Below are 21262 nucleotides of genomic sequence, written 5' to 3'. Positions count from 1 at the left end.
TGATATCACCGTTACATTTTTATTTAATTAAATCCTGTAGGCAGGGGTCCAGAGGGGGTGGACGGACACTGCAGGCTACCTGGCGCCCATGGCATATTTCTGTGTGGTGTCAGTATTGAGAGCAGAGGAATGAAACCTGGTTTGGCAAGATGTTTGCTATGGATTTGGCTCGATCTCATTGGCAGTCCCAGTCTTGAAAGCATTTTAGCTGGGCCAATCCACCATGTTTACACTCGCCCGGCTTCAGCTGTATCTAACAAGCCTTTAGTCCAAATGCCTGTGTGCAGTGGGTGTGGTGTGGGGTGTAGAAAATAATCTAACGTACGTGGCTTGCTAAAATTAACTGCATAAAGCCTCTCAGAAGAGCAGGATGAACCCTCTTACCGGCCCAATTCATGATTACCCATGGGACTGTGGTAACATTAGCACCATCCTAACCAAGTACCCAGAAACCCAGGAAAATAATGTGTACATTCGTTGGACTCAGTAGTAGTCAGAAACAAAGAAGTTTATCTGTCTCCTGATGCAGAACTAATAAATATCCAGACCTTTGGCTGCTGATGGATGATATAGAGGCTGTAGTCTCTGGAACACCAATGAAAGTTAGGCTAGCTGTTGACATCCTGGCTTACACATGAGCTGTCTTTTTGACTCCAGTTAGAAGATAGCACTTGGCTTGCGAATATGAAAGTGTGCTCTCACTCAGATGGGCCGGAGTACCCAGTTGAGTGCCCATTGCTTGAGCACTAAATTGCTGCTTGATTGATATTAATTCTGCTGTATGTTTTAGAAGCACTTCATGGAGCCACATTTGCAAACTAAAACCCTTTAATCCCGCAGTGGAGACTTGGACCACCGCTAGAATGAAATGCCAGCTACAACAACGCCCTGTTGTTGCTTTATTTAGAAAGACATCATTGTGAAACCTGTGCGCCGAATCACCTCTGACAGAAACTTGCTCATGAGCCAGTCACTGTTTTCCATATTGCCAACCACACAGTGCATTTCAGTGCTGACAAAAGGAGATTCACATCTCAAAAGTGAAATGCTTTGATGTTTCACTTGGATCCTTGTGGCTTTCCTGCTTTCCCATCTATAACTATTTTCTATTTTCCCACTTTGGTTTCTTTGGTTTTAATCAGGCTTAAGTTGTTATTTTGTTGCAGTTTGGTTTCACACTGCCCAATTGCAAACGAGCCACAACTTGTAAACAAATGCCACGCTGTCCTGCAGAATGTTTGTTGGACATAAATCTGGAAGAAGAAACGCGTATTGAAAGCGTAATTGCTGTAAGGAAAAAAAACAGGAAGGTCTTTCGAACTTGAAATTAAAATGTTGTTTATTCACACGAATGGCAGTTGTCAGAAGTACATTAAACATATTCTGCATTCAACAGCCTGAGTCAGACAACACCCTGAACTTTTGCAGTCTTTTCTTTTTATCCCATTCCAAGCCTTGATCAGGAATGCTATTTTACACGAGAATAGGAAGGATGTAGTGAACCTGCAGCACCTGTCAATCAGGCTGTAGTGTATTAAATCTTGTGGACATTGAATTAGCGTATCTGTTGACTTGAGTAGTTCCTTGTCTCTTACTCCCAGCCACTATGTACGATACAGTTGGTACCATTAATCAGTGTGTACCAACTGTTTTATAACTGTGATGCTATCAAGGGAATGTGTGGCCAGCAGACATATTTGGCATCAGAGACAGGTTTTTGCATTGCTGATTCCTGTCCATGGCCAATGATGGAGGATCAATTTCAGTGTGTGGTAGCGTGTCTTTCCAGTACACCATGGACTGAAAACATTGAAATGTTTCCCCACTCACGCTGAGCAGTTTAAAGCTGAATTATAGGTGTGTACTGTGTACACACTGCAAACAGGTTTCTCGCTTAGTTCGCACATGGTCATCACGAGACCGTTCCTTCCCTATAACTTCAGGTTCTGTCGAGAGCAGGATGTATACAGTGTAAAATAAACACTCTCTGTTTATTCATCTTTTTGCATTATTGATATGCGAGTGTCGTGGTACCTCACTGAGGCTGTTCTGGCGCAGTTGGGTCTGTCTGGGCTGCTGGACAAACCTCCTAACCTTGGCCGCTTTGTTAAAAATAGCCGCACTGATCTGGGATCCTTTCTCTGGGACACTGTATCTTGTCCACTTCCACTGGCGTCTCTGATCAGGCCTAGTCTGTGCCAAGAATTCTGTGTGCCCACCCCACAATACCGCAATCAGGATTTTGTTTTAATATTAACCTGGAGAGCAGGCGAAGGTGTCTGCAGCTTTGCCTATAGAATGAGAGCTCCAGCTGTAGGCTCCGCCTCCACACTACAGCCACACCCTTCTCTTCCTCCTTGGAACACTGCGGTTGACCAGATATCTGGAGTAGGAATATTGTCTTCTTGGGGCACATCTTCTTTTCCTTAGACTTTGGAGATTGGATCATAGGGGCTGAAGTTGTGCTCGCAACTGCAGTGGCCATAAATATTGTATCTGTCTTACTCTTTTAATGTTTCAGTAGAAAGAAGCTGCCTTTGCATTTTTAACTAACTGCTCCTGTCTGTTGCAGTTGTGCCAGTTCATTTGCTGTTTTTACTTCTGCTGAACTCCAGGTTGTGATTTCATTCATCTGATCATCTTCCAGTCTCATTATAATAAAAACTATTGCTTCACTTTCATTACAGTTCACTTCTAGAAGGACCAGCTAAAACGAAGGCTCGCTCGGTTGAGAATTGTTCCACCCCATCTTCTCCCTCAGAGAACTACATAGAATCCAAACAAAATGTCACTATAACTTTGTAGTAACCATGCATTCGTCTTATGATTTATGTTCATGTTTTTTATTTGTATTTTTAATTTGTCACAATGGTGATTTTGTGTCCTTGAGTTTTGGGTTCCTCGGTAACCTGTGCAGTGCATGGCCTTGTGTTCATGTGATTATCCACACTCCCAGCACATAAGGCCAGCAGCCCCCTCCCTGGTTCACTGCGCCAGGTAGCCTGCAGTGCCCATCCACCCTCTCTGGACCTACAGGTGGAAAGTGACTGGAGCGGGTCCAGGGTCCAGTAGAAACGGCCATATGGTGTCCAGGTACAGAGGCCCTGTGCAGTCTGCTGTTTGTGTATCAGAGGCATTGTAAGACACTTGGGGGAACAGGGATGTACGTGAGTGTGAGTGTGAATGTCTGATCCATTCAACCAATGTGATACTTCATGTTGTTGGCAAGTTCTGGACAGAATGGATGATGGACACACTAGGGACGTCTGCTGCAATGCCGTGTAGCTTGATGCCATGCCACACAACACCATGTCAGTGTGCTGCATTCACAAATCCCTACTACAAAATCATCTGAGATGATTAAAGGCTCACTCCTCCTCTGTAACACTTAAATCACAAAATCACTCTTGACTCTCACACAGCAGCATAAAATGTAAAGCATAAAGCAGCAACTTCAAATCCCTCCCCTGCCAAGATCAGGGTCCCAAATACATTTTGACTTCATTAGCCCCCAAGATACCAACTGAGCTTGTAGCAACATTGTTTTTGAATGGCAAAAGCAATGCGATTTTCATGAATTGGTCAACATCGCTCTCCCTGCCACTGAAGCTTTCATCAGCTACTTATTACTGAAGTAATGTGTGTGCAGTGGAAGAGCAGACCTGCAGCCATTTTGTTAGGAAGGAACGGCTCTCTGCTGTAGGCGAGGAGAGACCGTGTGTGAAGGGATGGATGGAGAGGAATGGTGAGATTTCAGTGAAATTGATGAGGAAGGAACATGAGAAATGGGAAGACTGCTTTAGATGGACAGATGAGGACAAGTTATTGCAGGGTTCGCTGTAGTCTCCTGCACATAGGCCTGGCAGCCACAGGAGCATGAAGAATACCCAACCTGTCACCTCCTCACGACTCCTCACGCCTCCCTGAGCACAGCTCCGTTTTTCATGACCAGAAGAAGCTGTCAGGCTGCAGGCCACCTGCCATTTTGGTTTTGCACTACCCAGGTTTAGCTCTGCTTTCAACTTGTCGTTCTGTTTGTGGGGGTGGCGGGGCTTGCCCCAGGATCAGAATGGTTTTCCATTAAACATTCATGTCCAGCCAGGCATATTGCTGGGCCTGGCATATTTAAAGTCTCTCCCCATCTATAATATAGCCCTTTGCCTCAATACTTGGGGTGTAACGGTACACAGAAGTCATGGTTCAGTTCACACCACGGTTTGGACATCAGGGTTCGGTATGAGTTCGGTACAACGGGAAAAAGGCAACAAAAAGCCCTGAATGCATTAGGCTACGTTTTTCTTCAGGGCCAATGCCATGTGTGAGAACGGCAACTGTAAACTATGATGAAATGACATACAAAAGCATAGGCTAAGAATTTTTCATCACGGAACACGTTTCATTCCAGAAAATGGCACGGATGACTGGATGTCATGAGTCAGTGCTTTTCTTCTGTGTGAACTGCAACTTTGTTTAAATGCTCAGCAGTATGCCCCTTTGTAATTCCCCACACTCTAACCATTGCATCTCAAAATAATAGGATTCTAAAACTGGGTGTTCTCGCACAATCAATATTAGTATACTGTATTTACATTTGAGGAAAAAACAGAAATAACTTAGCTAAACAGACCAACTCCAAGAGCAAGCGTTTTTCTTACGATCATATTGGTAAATACATGTGCTGTATTGCAACTTCTCTCTGTGTTCGTCTGAATATCCACTAATGTGCGTTTGTAAGTTACATAAGGCTTTATGAACGATTCTAGCCATTACATCTCAAAATAATACATACGTGATGTGTAGTGGCGTAGCCAGGATTCTAAAACTGACTGGGTGTCCTTGCACTATGGCTTATCTTCCTAGTTAGCGAGCGATTTATCCGTCTGGCTGTTTTGCTAGCTATTTATTATTTTGCTGGCTAGGGAGCTAAATTAAATATATCTACCTAACGTTAGATGTCCTGCTTATCTACTTCTCTATATATATTTATTGCTGAATGGTTTGCTGTCCATTTCACTAACTAGCTTGCGGTGCTGATATTAGTCCACCGAGATGAGCACTAGCTAGCTATCTCTATCGCCATCTTGAACTGGAGGGAAAATGGCAATTTATATGTTTCGCTAACTTACATACACCGGACTAAATAAATGCTTACTGACATGACTTAATGACTAAGCGTATGCCGTTCACAAAAAGACACGCTAGCCAGTCGACGCTACTGTACGCATAAGGGGAATGTATCTTATAGATCACATCATAGCAACAGATAAAGCTTGGCCACTACGCTGTCGAATTGACGCTAGTTTACACATGAGGGGAACATAACCTGAAACTGGAAACGTGACCCCGGAGGGGATAAATGGTGAATGGTAAATGGTTGGCATTTATATTGCGCCTTTATCCAAAGCGCTGTACAATTGATGCTTCTCATTCACCCATTCATACACACACTCACACACCAATGGCGATTGGCTGCCATGCAAGGCGCCAACCACCTCGTCAGGAGCATTTGGGGGTTAGGTGTCTTGCTCAGGGCGGGGGATCGAACCGGCAACCCTCCGACTGCCAGACGACTGCTCTTACGGCCTGAGCCATGTCGCCCCATACGATTTTCAAGGGGGATAGAATTTGTTGTGACAGCGCCAATCAGCTTGAGCTAAGTTTAGCATGACACGTTGCTAACTTGCTAACGACTTACAGCTTAAGGTTTCTGGGTGGAACTTCTCCGTACGACTGCATGCACCGAACCGCAACGTCCGTACCGTGACGGTTCGGTACGAGTACACATACTGTTACACCCTTACTCAATACATTAATACCATCTCTCCTTACATCTCTTTAGATCAGTAAAAGACTCTTTCATATTATGCCTGGGCTACTTTAAGCTGTTGCTTCGATTTGATTTCTTGTCTGTTCACTGGTGGGACCATCTCTCCTCTTCTCATATTTATTGCTCTTGAAGTGGAACTACTTCTACCTGAAGTTCTGGATGTATGTTCAGGGGAACATGCAGGATGTCCCAGGCCCTGCCTCTGCTGGGTTTTCTAAAATTGGTAATGCATGTGGGAACCGTCCTCCTCATTGGCGACCTGATATTTTTACGGTATGTGTTCGGAATGCTGAGCTTTGTCAAACGCTGCCAAAAACAACTGGTGAGAGAGGAGCCAGCCAGATTCTTTTTCCATTTCTGTCCTTTTTTAGGATTCATCTGCTGCTTATTAGCTCTTGAGAAAGTGCCGAACAGTCGAAACATGGATCAGTATGTCTGCAGGGAGGTGAAATTCAGATGGTATTACACACCTGCTGGGGTGGTTTCTGTTCTTTGTGCAGTCCCCAGGGGAAGGCAGGGTGAAGTTTTGGCAAACACGAATTTAAGCAGGAGGCATAAATAGCTTAAGAATGCATTTTCTACAACCTTTGAAACTTTCAGGAGCGTGGAAGAATGAACAATGAAACCAAATAAGGTGGGTTTTTTTTTTTTTTTTTTTTTCAGTATTCAGTAATCCAGCGGGTGAGCACTTCACCTGGAATGTCCTTGATCCTATGTAACCGTTTCCAACATTCTCACATACACATACTGTCGTATGCTAAATTTTTGGCACCCCTGGTCAAAAACCTTTTTGCAATTAATATCTCTCAGAAGTGAACCTGACCTCTAAATAGTACAAAGTTAAACATGAAACATTTCTTCAAATTTTACATAAGTTCAGCCCTGGAATTATATTGACCTGACTCATTGAAGCCCTAACGAGTGAATTACTTTGGTCTAGTTATCATCTTTTTAAAAAGTAACAAAGAATAATCCAAAAGAGTTCCCAAACCTTTGCACAGGGCCCTTATTCATCATTTATAAACAGTAAAAATGAAAGTGAAAAGCAATCTTGCTTTCAAATTTGCAGAAATAATGTTTAACTGTAACATTTAGCGAACATCAGGTTTGCTTCTGTTCACCAAGATATAAAAGGCTTTTTGACCTGGGGTGCCCACATTTTTAGACCGTATACGCATGCACACACTTGTGGCTTCTGAGGACATGGAGAGGCAGCAGTGATTTAACAGTGTTTATCATGGGAGCTGTTTGGAGGGCCTGGGGCGGGCCCGGGCACACACATCCCTGTTGGGTAGTAGAAGCCCCTCCCAGATGCTGGCAATTTGCAGAGCCCTGTGGCTCCTCCAGAGCTTCAGCTTGGTCAGGGAGGGCTCAGGGCTTGGAGTGTGTGCTGTGTCATGTTTCCTCTAAACACTGCAGCACGGCTTGATGGGTTGTGTCAGGGCGCGGCGGAATGACGAGACTGTATTTCTTTACATTGTCTATTAAAAAAAAGTTTAAATAATTGTTTTAAACCCAAATGTTTCTGAAAAGTTGTGGAAGGAGCAGGGTGTTGCATTTACAGTGTTTGGTGTCATTTTAATTTTAAAGTATAAAAGCCTGATTGCGTCACCTCTGGCCTTTCATATTGTTAATCTCGCAAGGCTGCATAAGAACAGCTGATACCCTTATCACAATGCACTAATTGCTTTAGCAGCTGGGAAGCTGCCTTTTACCCAATGACTTGCTGACTGAACAATGTTTACCACAGTAACAGCATTTTAGCACCAGAGGGGGTGCGAATTGTGTGTCTAGTACTGGTTTTCCACTTTGCTACTGAAAACAACTGTTCTGAGATCTGGAGATCGACTGGAACAGTTAATGGGTGTACTTTTCCATGCGAGTGGCTGCAGAGCTAACAGTCCCCTGGGGTTATGCAGCACCAGTAGGAGGGGACCACACATTCAAGGTCACTGCTGGACTTCGCTGTCAATTTAGTGGGCTTAGGATCCTGGCAGAACAGTACTATCCCACAGAGTCTCTGTTCACATCGCCGTACTGACTGTCCTTCTCTTGCAATCCTCCAATCCTATCAACGCTAACTGGAACCCAGCCCCTTGGCGTCCACATGACTCTGCCTACCCTATTCTGAGAAGTCTCGAGCTGAAGAATCGCAGCGCCATGGCAGGGCTGTTAAAACGCTATCCCCCACCTGTAGCCCGACCTGCCTGAAGTAACCCTGTTCTCCCCATGTGCAGAGGAGTTGAGGGGGCTCATTCCAATCGCGTATTTTTCTCCGCTTGGTTCTTTCCTTGCTCCTCACCCGGAAATCGACCACGGTCGGCCATCTTTAAGGAGACTCCAAATCTTTCCTTTGAGCAAGAAAACCCTCAGCACATCCTTTGTGGAAGTATTGTTTATCTGTATCTGTAACTGACGTGGCTTCGGACTGACCTTTGCAGGAGCATTTTATTTCACATTTTATCGATTTCCCCGTTCCCTTTACTTCCTCTCTTCTCACATTTCATCTCTTCCTAGCCTCTCCCGATGGGTGGAGCTAGGGGCAAGAAAAGGAGAGAAGAAAAGGAAAAAGGAGATAAATCAGGGATTGGAATGAGGCCAGGGTTTCTTCAGTAAGACCCAGTCTGAGAGTGTGCCTGTGCCACTCTGGGGAGGAGCTATCTGATAACCTGGCCTGTAACCATGGTTTGTTCCTCAGAGCAGTGGAAGAAATTAGGCTCATTTGCACACACACACACACACACACACACACACACATACTCACACACACACACCTAGCTTTACCGCATGCTTGAAAGCCAGGAAATGGGTGCCCTGGAGCCCACATTCCCCCTGAATTACGCATCGCCCTGTACTCATTGGCTCCTTGTCTAATGGGCTGACTGCGGTGCTGGTAGCTGACATGTTTTATTATGCTTCTCCTCCACATTGTAGAGTAGTGCTGAAATCTCAGGGAAGGGATTTCTGAGTAGATTACACTCAAGTCATTTTATCATTCAAGTCTTTCATAAACAATTTTTTTGTATTCATTTTCTGTCTAGATATCATAACCTTAAGTATTCCAAAGTCAGGATTCTTTCATTTGAAAAGCATTTGAGGAATGGGTAGGTTACATGTCAAAACAAAACAAAACAGAACAAAGGGGGGAATTTTCCTGCCACCCCTGCTCTTGTCATGTTCCCGTCAGTCTGGGCCGTTCCCATATTCCAGGCTTTCCTGGAACGTGGACCCAGGAGAGCACAAACGGTCTGTTGGAGCTGGACAGAATTTCAGATTTATTATTTCTCTCTTACCGTTCGGACTCGACGGTACTCCTGTCTGCATGAGCGTGCCCCCGTTCTTCTCTGTTACATTTAAACCCTCCTCATGTCCACACCCAAGAAAGCAGCACTCTTTAATCTAGGGCACTATTGGCAACTCCCCAGAAATCTTTTGGACTCCTTTACCTCATTACCAGTCAAGGGCTGGGATGTGTCTGGCTTGGGGACATTGGGGCGGCGTCTCTGCTGTTTGTGAATTATGTTGTCTCCTTGGCCTCCTTGTGCTGTGTCCTCCGATACGCTCTAGAGCACTCAGCAGCCCAGTGTGATGCACCTGGGATGAGGATCGGCACCTCATAGTCTGGCCGTGGTCCTCTCCCCCCCCATTGGGACCTTAACCCTGCATTGCTCCAGGGGAGGATTGTCTCCTGCTTAGTCTAATCAACTGTAGGTCACTCTGGATAAGAGCGTCTGCCAAATGCCATTAATGCAATGTAATGTAATGGTTTTTAAGTTCAAGTTTTTAAGCATCTGACCTGTCTGAAATCTCTCCTCACCTTTTATTCTATAGGTTGCGCTGCTCGGAATAGACATTGTTGGAGCATTCGTGGACCGCTTGGCAGAGCGTTTCAGAGGCTACATCGGAACGGGTAAGCCATATCCATTTCACCGTCATCTCAGAATGTCCAGGCTTGTTGTCCTTAAAGGGGCAATTCACCCAAAAGTAAAATAAAGTTATATTCCACTCTCCCACTGTGCTATCGATCCAGATATTTTCACGGAGCTTTCTAGATATCTGCTGCAGCTCACCCTGCTACAATGGACCTTAGCAGACCAACATTTGTAGTGCTCAAAGTGCCAAAAATGTAGGACCGAAATACTCAACAGTAAAGTCTCTTTCTAAATATACTGACACAGTTTCTCGAGAACATCCACAGACCTTGTTGTACATGGTTTCATGAAACTACTTTTTTATCTATTAGCCCAACTGTATATCCATGCCAGGTCTCAGCTATAGCCTGTATTCTGGGCTGTAGTGTCATTGTGAGAACAATGTTGAGACAGTGTTTCAAAACAACGTTGACTCTGTGCCCCAGAATGCTGCTGCTTTTTGGTTCTTTTAGTTGGTCGTACTTCGGTAGAGAAAGTAGATTTTGATGAAAATGTGCAAAATTAAGTTCTGTGGATGTTTGCGAGTAAACTGTGGCATTCTGTTTGATATTGGGCTATTTTAATGTAAAGGCTGTTTTGAGCATCACATTCAGGTCCATTGTATCAGGCTGAGCTGCAGCGGATATCTAGAAGACTCCGCAAAGATTACCTGGATGGATAGATAGCACTCCCGTTAAGTGGAAATAATGCTTCTTTTTGTTTAGAATAGAGGTTATGTTCAGTTCAGGTAGATTTATTTGATGAAATCCTTGGGGAAATATAAAGGTTTTTTTGTCCTGTTGGGTGGTTTTTGTGGAGTGGGCTGTTCCTGTTGGGCACCCCCCTTTGCAGCACAGTGAGTGGGCAGGGCAGGTGCCCTGACGTCCTTCACTGAGTCCAGCTGCCGTCTACAGCCCTCGTCCTGGGACCGAACCCACACAAACCGCCCCGATTCCCTCTCTAACATTCCTTGTCCTTTCCTATATTTAGTACCTTAATCGCACCGTGCTCAGCCCTGGGTAACCCTGTCGCGTTTTCAGGTTAGCCTGAGCTATCTGCAGCGGTGGCTCTGTGTCTGCAGCTAAAGGGTCAAATGATAGAAACCCAGCCGGAGCCCGCAGACAGAGAGACCGTGGAGACTCGCCCTCAGCCTCAGCTGTCGTGTGTGGGGTCAGTTCAGAGCAGTGTGGGGGGGACCTCCATGCTAACGGCGAGGAGCTGGGTTATTTATCGTGTTTGGAGAGGGGTGTTATGTAACAGACGTGGGTAGAGGGGCGTTGTGTAATGGACTGTGGCAGAACGGGTCTGCGTGTGTCGCTTGTCGTCGTCGTACCTGTTGACAGGGTGATGAGCGGTGGCGGGCTGCTTGTCCTCTCCTCCTACAGACCGCTGGCATCCAGACTGTAATGTTCCTGGGGGTGCATGCGTGTGTACATGCGTGTGTACGTGTGCACCTCCATCAGGTGAACTAAGTCCCTCATGGCGGCTGAAAAGATGCCCTTACTGCCTGAATACCGCAGGTTGTTATCTTGTGCCCTTGCCCTTGGCCTGGTTAAATTGGGCTGTTAAAAGTATCTACAGTAAAAGCATCAGCAGATTGGATCAGTGACCGCATCATTCTGCTGCCAGGAGCTTATACTGCAGGCCATGGTCTGCCATCTCTGTCTGTGCTTTAGTGATTTGGGCTGAAGGCAGGAGTGGTCTGTGCTGAGCAGGCCAGGCTGTGTGTGCAGTCTGCCTCGCGCTCTGGGGGTGAATCTGCGCCGTGTTTCATGTGGACAGCGCAGACGTGGTTCGCGGGTGCACGTGTCGTCTGGCTCAGATCCTGCGGCCGGGAGGTAGAGTATTTATTCTAAAAGGAGAAACGGACAGAGGGCCGTTTCCTGCACCTAAGAGAGCAGCTGTCCTCTGCTACCCTCCGCGCCACGACAAACCTCACAGGGGCTCTGATGAGGAAGAGGAAGGGAGAGGCTGCCAGCACGAGTTACGCACTGCGTCCTGAAACGTGCCTCATTGATGATTGCACCTGTAGCTGTAGTGTTGATGGTTTCTCTCGGCTGTGTGTTCAGCTCCTGTTATGCCGGGGTGGACTCAACACTGAAGTGGCAGTCAGCACTTGAGCAGCTGCAGAGGCTGACTAACACTGTTTTGGGGAGGGTGCAGTCAGTCTCAGCCCCTGTGTTGGGGAATCCCCTGCTCTCCATCCACACGGAGTGGAACACTCTCCCTGCCCAAAATAATGACGTTATGTTTACTAGAGCCGTAACCTCACGACTGTGGCATTTACCCTTCCAGCTATGACCTTCACTCGTTAACTCCCTTTGTCCAAGCTGGCGTGTTCGAAGGCTGTTCTGTGGGTGTTTCCACAGAAACGCTCTGTTGTGGTAGCAGCAGTCTCTTGCCGTAGGGTCCTCCCTATGAGCGCATCCAGCCATGGCCTAACAGTGGTGCAACACTCACCTTTACTGTGCCACAGTCAAACAGTTTGTAGGTGTAGTGAAATCACTGCACTGTCAGATGAGGTTGGCCAGTTGAAGTCCCAAGCTGGTTGTCCGTTGTGCTCTGTCTGTCTCTGAGACAGTAGCAGATTTTGCAGCACATAAGCTGTAGAATTTTAGACTTAAGTCATTGTGGATAAGGCTCATCCATCCAGAGAGAGTGTAATAGTGATGTGTGTTTCCTGTGTGTGTCACTTCTCTCTGAAATCCTGGCCTTGCAGGAAGTGGAGTGTGTAATGGCCACTAGGTGGAGCATTCTGTTCAGCCGTATCTGAAATGGAACTGTGTCACGGCTCTGCGGCAGACATTGAGCTGTTCTGAGGCGGTGCAAACGCTGACCTCCCTGCCAATCCAACCCCCCCCCCCCCCCCCACCCCGGGTCCCTGTCCCACTCTGCAGGCCGTGCGGCGATGTCACTACAGGGTATTGATGTCATCAGGTTGCTCTCTCTGAGTGTCACTGTCCCCATTCATATGCAGTGGACTTCATCCTTGTGGTTTAGTGTGTGGAATGGTCTGTCTGGGGTCAGGGTGCAGTTGTATCCATTTTCCCCCACAGCTGCTATTTCCACTCTGTCCACCTGAGGGGGCTGCCGAGTAAATATTGTTCACAAGGGAGCTAGTGCACTTGCTACGGTCAACCCTGTGGAAAGAAATATGCTGAAATAACGCACTTTCTCTTCCTCTGTTTCCCCTCCTCGTCCACCCCTTCTTCCTGTCTGTCTTCTGCCCCCCTCCCCTCAGTGGTGCCTGCTCTGATCGACAGGCTGGGGGACTCTAAGGAGCAGGTGCGGGAGCAGTCTCAGGCCCTCATTCTCAGGCTGATGGAACAGACGGCCCCCGTCATGGTGAGTGCTTTCGGCCCTGCCCCTACATTTGACCAGCTTTGTTTCTGGAGAGAAGTTGGTTCCAGAATGTCTTTCCAGTGCAGATCTACGCCTCGGTTAACTAATGCTGTTCAGAAACCAGCTGACTGCACCCCTTCTGGAGGAGAGGCACCCCGTTCTTCTCCAGGGCCTATGAACATCTCCATGTAGTCCAAACTTTGTCTGATCTTTATTGAGATGTACATACAGTTGATCGGAGGTCATCACGTTCATCCTGCAGCGTCAGGAATTGTCACAGTCTTGTAGAAACATCAGAAACTGCAAAAGTACTCTAATAGAGCTGCTCCAAAGAACAAAGAATAGAATAGAATAGACTAACTTTGTTTTTCCCCATGGGAACAGTTCTGAGGAAGCACCACTGCAGGCTAATAGCTATTCAGGCAGGTACTCAGAAATCATAGCCCTTGAGTGTTTTCTGAGCGGTGCTGATCAGGCCCTCCTGTCACGGACTCATCTCATCTGTGAGGAGTGCAGTCTCGCCTCTGCTCCAGTCAGTAATGATCAGGAGAAAACCGCTGACGGCCAGTCTGCCTGGAGCTGTGTAGCCATGACTCACTCACAGCCGTACTCTCACACTGGAGGGAGGAACAGAGGGAGGAAGAGTACTGAAGGACTACAGCTCCCCCTACAGGGAGCAGCTGGTGGGGATTTTCCCCACAGTCTCAACTGACAAATTGCGTATTTTAAAAATGGCGTTGTGGGTTTGTGCTAGATTAATGCACACACACACACACACACTCAAACACTTTCTCACACTCACACTCACACACACACACACACACACACACACACTCACCACGGGCTATTTGTTCACATAATCATCAATATGTTATGTAAAGCGCTTATCCCAGTAATCCAGATGCATGCAGCAGGGAGCATTGGCAGTTCTTAGTGTCAGTTCTGCACAAAGATAAGCAGCCCAGAATATGAGGACTGATGACGGGCAGGCCTGGTCATGTGATTTTCAGAACCAGCGTCCATTCCCTCTGGGTCTACGAGCCGTCTGCGGTCAGGGATCTGCAGGGACACACCACTCTGTCCTCAGTGTCTGATTCAGGCAGGGTTCCTCTGCTTACCTCTGTCCTGGTTCCTGCTCCCTCCCCCTCACCCACAGGCTCCTAGTTTGATCAGTGCTCGAGATTGGCGCTAGACGTCCTGTTGTACCGTGTGGTGTGTAGTATGCAGAAGAATCAGGTTTGCTGGCCGCTGCTTTAGCTGCTCTACCCTTTGCACCAGTGCAGTAATGTGGGTGGAATGGCTTCATGAGAGGTAGTCTTTGCATTTCCAAATTGGGATGAAAAATGGGTGAGGAAATGGATAAAGATGAACCGAACCTCCATCCATCATCCGCCATCTTCCACAGCTGAAATGAGTAGCTACAGTGTAGTAGTCATTTGTTCTCTGGCTAGCCACCTGGTATGTGGAGTATCATACATCATGATGGAGAATACAAATTACAGAGATATGCTTCTGTACCTGAAACCTTTTCATCACTCCTGAGACTTTTCCCACAGACGTTCAGCAGAGAGCCGTTTTTCTAAGCTGTGCTGTCATACACGGACATTAATCAGCGTCAGCAACCTCCCAGCACCTGCAGGACTGCTTGATAAGAGAGGGCTCTTCTCCCGTTTGAAGCCAGGCCAGCGCTTACATTAACAGTCATGTTTGTTTTATTTCCCAGCATGCCTCTGCGCGGCCCGGTCTCCCGCTGCGTTTAGCGTTGGAGCTGTAGCGTTATCTGGGCTGAGCACAGCCCTCTGAGAGCCAAAACAAACAGGAGAAACCCCCCACCGGCGAGCTGGACCCCCTCAGCTCATGTCTGAATAAGCGAGCGATCGCCGCTTTGTTTTCATTAAGAACAGCGGGATGTGCGTGTCCAGCGCTACTCTGCATAAAAACTCATTAAACAGCGCTTAGATTCCCCGTCTCCTGGATACACACGCCCTGCTACCCTGCCCTGGGCCCTCACGTCCATGAAGAGTGAGTCGGTGTGAATTCGCCATCAGATTGTTAATGTCTGTTAGCTACACCCCGCCTACTCCAATTACCGGGGTATCACACTCCTCAGCCTCCCTGGGAAAGCTTACTCTAGGGTACTGGAAAGGAGGCTCCGACCGACGGTCGAACCTCGGATTCAGGAGGAGCAATGTGGCTTCCGTCCTGGCCGTGGAACAGTGGACCAGCTCTTTACCTTGGCAGGGTTGCTGGCGGGGTCATGGGAGTTTGCCCATCCAGTCCACATGTGCTTTGTGGACTTGGAGAAGGCTTTCGACCGTGTCCCCCGGGGAACCCTGTGGGGTGTACTGCGGGAGTATGGGGTACCGGGGCCGTTGTTACGAGCCATCAGGTCCCTGTATAACCAAAGTGAGAGCTGTGTCCGCATTCTCGGCACAAAGTCGAGCACGTTTCCGGTGGGTGTTGGACTCCGCCAAGGTTGCCCCTTGTCACCGGTCCTGTTTGTGGTATTCATGGACAGGATCTCAAGGCGCAGCCGAGGTGAGGAGAGTGTCCGGTTTGGTGACCTCAGAATCGCATCTCTGCTTTTTGCGGATGATGTGGTTCTGCTGGCTTCATCGGACCGTGACCTTCAGCACGCACTGGAGCGGTTTGCAGCCGAGTGTGAAGCGGCCGGGATGAGAGTCAGCACCTCCAAGTCCGAGGCCATGGTTCTCTGCCGGAAAACGGTGGATTGCTCCCTCCGGGTTGGGAACGAGTCTTTGCCCCAAGTGAAGGAGTTCAAGTATCTCGGGGTCTTGTTCACGAGTGAGGGTAGAAGGGAGCGTGAGATCGACAGGCGGATCGGTGCAGCGTCAGCAGTAATGCGGGCGTTGCACCGGACCGTTGTGGTGAAGAAGGAGCTGAGCCGGAAGGCGAAGCTCTCGATTTACTGGTCGATCTACGTCCCAACCCTCACCTATGGTCACGAGCTTTGGGTAGTGACCGAAAGAACGAGATCGCGTATACAAGCGGCCGAAATGAGCTTCCTCCGTAGGGTGGCCGGGCTCAGCCTTAGAGATAGGGTGAGGAGCTCGGACATCCGGAGGGAGCTCGGAGTAGAGCCGCTGCTCCTTCGCGTCGAAAGGAGCCAATTGAGGTGGTTCGGGCATCTGATCAGGATGCCTCCCGGGCGCCTCCCTTTGGAGGTTTTCCGGGCTCGTCCAACTGGGCGGAGACCCCGAGGGAGACCCAGAGCCCGCTGGAGAGATTATATATCTCTCCTGGCCAGGGAACGCCTCGGGATCCCCCAGGAGGAGCTAGAATGCGTTGCTGGGGAGAGGGACGCCTGGAATACCCGGCTTTGCCTACTGCCCCCGCGACCCGACTCCGGATAAGCGGGTGACGATGGATGGATGGATGGAGCTACACCCCCCTGTGTTTGCGATGCTCTTACCGGAGCGAATCACGTGAGGTTTCCCTTGTGTAAGGTGTGAGGAAGGCATACACACAGACCTCCTAGCTGTCCCAGGAGCCTCTCTGTTTGCCGGGAACTCATGGCGATGCTGATGTTGACGTTCATGGGGTTTCGTCACTACCGTGACGTGCCGTAGACCGATTCCCGCAGAAAACTAACCGAGACCCCGTTCTGCCCGCAGTATGTTTGGGAGCGGCTGCTCCCAGGATTCAAACACAAGAACTTCCGGAGCAGAGAGGGGCTCTGCTTGTGCCTCGTCACTACCCTGAACATGTGAGTGTGCCCCCGTGTCCCGCTGTGCCTGCCATTTACACCGAGTTGTTCATAAATCAGTGTCTTTTCCCACATCTTACAGATTAACTCTGCTAGAGTAGAGTGTAGCATAATGGCCAAAGAGCCGCACATATGGGTCCTATCAACATAACCCTCTGGTCACAAAGACAGGTCCCCAGCCGCTGTGTCCCTGAAATGGCCCGGTGTTGGTGCTGCTTTTTGATCTAACCTAACAATATTCAACTAATTAAGTCATCATGGTTTTACATTTTCAGTCTTCGATCCAGACCTTGATAAGAATGTAGTATCTTAGTCCTGCACCTGCATACTGGCCCGTTTCTGATAAGACTGGACACCCCTGGTCTAGCTTGTGTATTTGTGTGGAGGAATTTGCTGCAAGCTTAAGTCTCTTGGTTTAAAGGGCTTTGTATTAAGATTAGGCCCTGTTTATGGGTGAGGAATGGGGAAAGTAATGAGGTGGTTCATATGGAATGTCAGAATCGCTTAAGACGATTGGAATCTGTGTGGGATCCCAGCCAAACAGGGCAGACAGAAACCTCTCACGCAACTAATACACAAATCAGAGGTTCATTATACGAGACCTCTTATAGGTGGGGAAAGTGTTTCTTCATGTGAAAACGCATATGTGATAAGATGGCTCTGAGCACCACCCATAGCCAAACCACCTTCCTGTGAAAGTGCCTGTTTACCTTCCCATGTGAACTGTGAACAGCGCTGTGGAAGACCAGGCTCACTCCATTAGCCTGGAAATGCTAGTTTCATGTCTCGTGCAACACCAAGTTTTCTTGTTGTCTCTTCCCAACATGCATTGCCACATGTAGTTACCTATTTTGCCTGTCCTCTGTTTCAGGTATGGAGCTCAGCCTCTAACCCTCAGCAAGATTGTCCCATACCTCTGCACACTGACAGGAGACTCTAACGGACAGGTGAGAGGTCACCAATCGTGTTTTTTTGTGTGTGTGCTTGTGTGTGTGGGGGGGTTAGTTTTGCTTGTGATCTCTACCTTCTTTGGGTGCTGCCGTTGTGAGACATGCAGAGATCTGGGCTTGTTGGCTGCACTGTAATGTAACCGGACCTGGCCCTGGGGACAGTGGGTGACCGTGACAGTAACCGTGACGGCAGTGGTGTCGGGCTTCAGAGCGGTCTGTTCCACGCTCTCCCGCGGTGTCGCTTTCAGCCACTAACAGAGAACGCGTTCTGCCCCCGCAGGTTCGAGAAACCGCAACGTCCACGCTGGTGGAGGTGTACCGCTTCGTGGGGGAGAAAGTGAGAGCCAGCCTGAACAAGCAAGGGCTGCCTGCCGCCCGGTGAGTCCCAAACCCCCACCCCCCTCCCCTGTCTGCATTCCCCCCGCGGTTTCTCATGAGAGGGCACCAGGGGGGCCAATACCTTCTTTTCAACACCTGTTTAGATTGGTGACTCTTTTGGTGACACTGGACCTCTTTTGGGCAGGTTGATTTAGTGGTGGGGTTATCATAAGACGAAGGCCTGTGAGGGCCTGCAGGTTGGGGCCATGCGATATTGTTCCACCCTTGCGTCTGTTTGACATGCCTGCTATGTGATGTAAACGCTTCACCCGACTTTCACAGGGACAGCACTCATGTTCTGGGAATGACACGTCCCTTGGAAAAACCAATCAAATATTTGTGTGTGATTATTATTCTTGGCGTGTGTGTGTGCTTGAGCGAGATGGTGTCCCAATATGAACAATATTAACTGTAAATGTTTGCCATGACACCAATACAAACCTCCGTTATGACATTTAAAGGACTTTTAAAGGACAATGAGTTGCAAATATGTCATATATGGCACATTGTGTTATATCGTCTATACTCCGGGAAGTTCAGAACACAGCCCTTTTGTTAAAAGGAGGAATTTCGTACACTGACGATGGATTTTCCTGGTTCTGTTGAAGTGTTATGGGCTGTGATTGGTGGAGAGGAGCGAATAGAATAAGCCACTGTCTCTGTCCTATGCATTCAATTGGTTGAGATGTTCAGTTTCCTATGATTTGTACAGGACTGTTAAGAGGTGGAGGGTGGAGAGAGCCGGTTTTTAATGGGACTTAATGGAAAAATAAGTGGTTTGTGCAATGAAATTGCTATCTGTTTGCTGATGTCTCTAAAAAACCTTCTGAGCATTTTTCTGTGTAAAAACATGGAACCAGCCTGATTGGAACCTGGTGTCTGACTTTGTATAGATCTCGTACTGGGTAAGGTAGGTGCACCAGATTATTTGAGTTAGAGGTTGGGGGTTCCTGTATTAGCCGTGGTCCCTGTTGCCAGTGTCGCCCCAGTGCTGTAGGGTGCAGATAGAGGTCGGGCGGCGATCGTTCAGGGCACAAAGGGCGATGCTCTTCAGTATGCGGCGCTGGCATATGGTCCCAGGACAGGCCACGCACGGGACAGAGAGGGGCTTTCTTCTGGGGAACAGTGGCGAATTCCCCGCCTCCCCTGTCGGGGTGGTGGGAGGTGAGTCAGCGCCCGCTGGAACAGAGAGCCATTATGGAGCGGCGAGTGGCAGGCGCATCATGAAAGCCGCTGGACGTGTGTCTTTATTGTGTGATGGGGCTGCTCGGGGGACAGATGGAGTCTGTTGGCCCGGCTCTGGCTGTTCATGTGAAGCCCGTCCCGGCCAACGCTGCTGGCCCGGCGAAGGCACTTAACCGCTGTAGCGCCCTCAGCACCAGCTGTGTTTCTCCTCTCTGTGCAGTCCTGCTCTGTGCTCCTCTGGTGTGGAGCCAGTGGGCTCTCTGCAGCGACGTCCTCAGGCTGATTTAATTATGCGCCCTGGAGCCGACGTGGTTGTTGTGGAGATGAGGAGATATGAGGAGATTTGGAGGGCACTGAGGGGGGGCTTCTCGGTTCGGTACATGAGATGTACGATTCAAACTCTGATACCAGTATTCCAGAATACCTTTGAAATTGGGGGTTATTAAGATTAGTGTCTTAGCTGGCGCCTCCGCTCAGCATGTCTGTATCCAGTGCTGGTGTGCAGATGGGAGGTTTCTGCAGTGTCCTGTGAGTTCGGAGATCTCTGTGGAACTCTGGAAAGCTGTTACAGACTCGTGAGCGTGAGTTTCTGGCTCTGTTTTAAGAATTTGCTGCGGTGGGGAGCTGTTATTGTGCACGGACGGCCCCCTGGTCTACTGTGGCCTGGCTGGCAGCCCTGCAGGCTAATTCAGAGTTAGCTTTAGCATGGCCAGGGGCAGGAGCCTTTCAGTCAGCCTGAATTACAACGTCCAGCTACGCGCTAGGGACCCCTGCTGCACGTCGTGAGTCTTCCTCCTACTCGCGTCTGTGTGAGCATGATTTACATACTGCTGCAATTTGTGTGGCTCTGTCAATACAACAGTATATTCAATAGTTATGCATGACTGTTTGTTTCCATGGCCTAGCGCACATACACTTTAATGAACATTTCTGGTGTGGGAATACTGCATGCCCTTTGGATAGCACCAGATGTTTATGTACCGTAAAGGAACTATAACTTCATATTACTTGCCGGTGGCTATTGCTAGCTCCGTGTGGCATTTAACTGTTCAAATATTTAAGCCGTTCAAATATGAGTATACTTATTTATATACGGCGAGCGTCTCTGGCAGAGCCGTGTTATGTGAAATATGGCCGCAGGGCTGTTCGGTGGCGCCGCTCCAGATGAAATGGAGGAAGGGGGAGAGAGCCATGGTAAGCCAGGCTGGGAGGCGGGGGGGTAGGGGTGCGTGCAGGGGGTACCGCACGCGGGAGGTGACCATCGAGGCCCTGCTAGGGAGGGGGGTTCGTTGCTGCTCAGTTTCTCTGTATAACCGGGGACCAGAGAACGCCATTCTACCTCAGCTCCCACAAAATGGATGCATTAAAGGCTGTTGAAATATGAAGTCCCTGTTGCGCAATTGTGCGGAAATGTCAAACTAGTGTTCTTAACAGAAATTTCCATTTATGAATTGTGGGGGGGGGGGAAGGGAACAGTTTTGAGCATACCTGCATGCTTCCCTACCCAGATTCCTCTGCTGCTCATTGCTCACGTTTCCTCCAGAGGGGAAAAAAATCCTGAGTGAAAGAAAATTTTCGTCTTCCTGCCAGAAGCTTAATTTCCCTCCACAAAAAGGTGTGACGATTGTGGCTCGTTGATATGTCTCTGCAGTGATATCAGCATGGGATCTGCTCTGGTTCTGTGTGTGGGGCTGTGACTGAAATGGCAGGAAATGGCAGAGCTCATGTTATGAGCGAGAGAGAGGGAGAACGCCAGAGCGAGAGACTCGGGCAGTGGAGTAACAGGAAGAGACGCTCGCCGTGTTTGGGTTCTCCGTCTGAGCAGCTGAAGTCAGCTGACTGCCTCTCTCCTAATCCCAGTCAACACGGCGACGAGTGCCACAGAGGGAGAGCGGGAGGCGGGACATGCCGCGTCAGCTGACAGGCCTGAAGCCCCGCCGCC

General features: G+C 48.6%; 1 protein-coding gene across 1 annotated transcript in view; it reads left to right on the top strand.

The window, feature by feature from the left end:
* Positions 1–21262, top strand: part of clasp2 (cytoplasmic linker associated protein 2) — a 77054-nt gene that overhangs the window by 3390 nt on the left and 52402 nt on the right. The window contains exons 2-6 of the mRNA XM_061255105.1: positions 9659–9737; positions 12980–13083; positions 16716–16807; positions 17679–17754; positions 18038–18135. Coding sequence (XP_061111089.1) covers positions 9659–9737; positions 12980–13083; positions 16716–16807; positions 17679–17754; positions 18038–18135 — 449 coding nt within the window. The remainder of the gene's footprint in view (positions 1–9658; positions 9738–12979; positions 13084–16715; positions 16808–17678; positions 17755–18037; positions 18136–21262) is intronic.

This window comes from Conger conger, chromosome 9, assembly GCF_963514075.1.
Source record: "Conger conger chromosome 9, fConCon1.1, whole genome shotgun sequence".
NCBI lineage: Eukaryota > Metazoa > Chordata > Actinopteri > Anguilliformes > Congridae > Conger > Conger conger.
The sequence above is the reverse complement of the archived record's forward strand: the minus strand, read 5'-3'. Positions and strand labels throughout refer to the sequence as shown.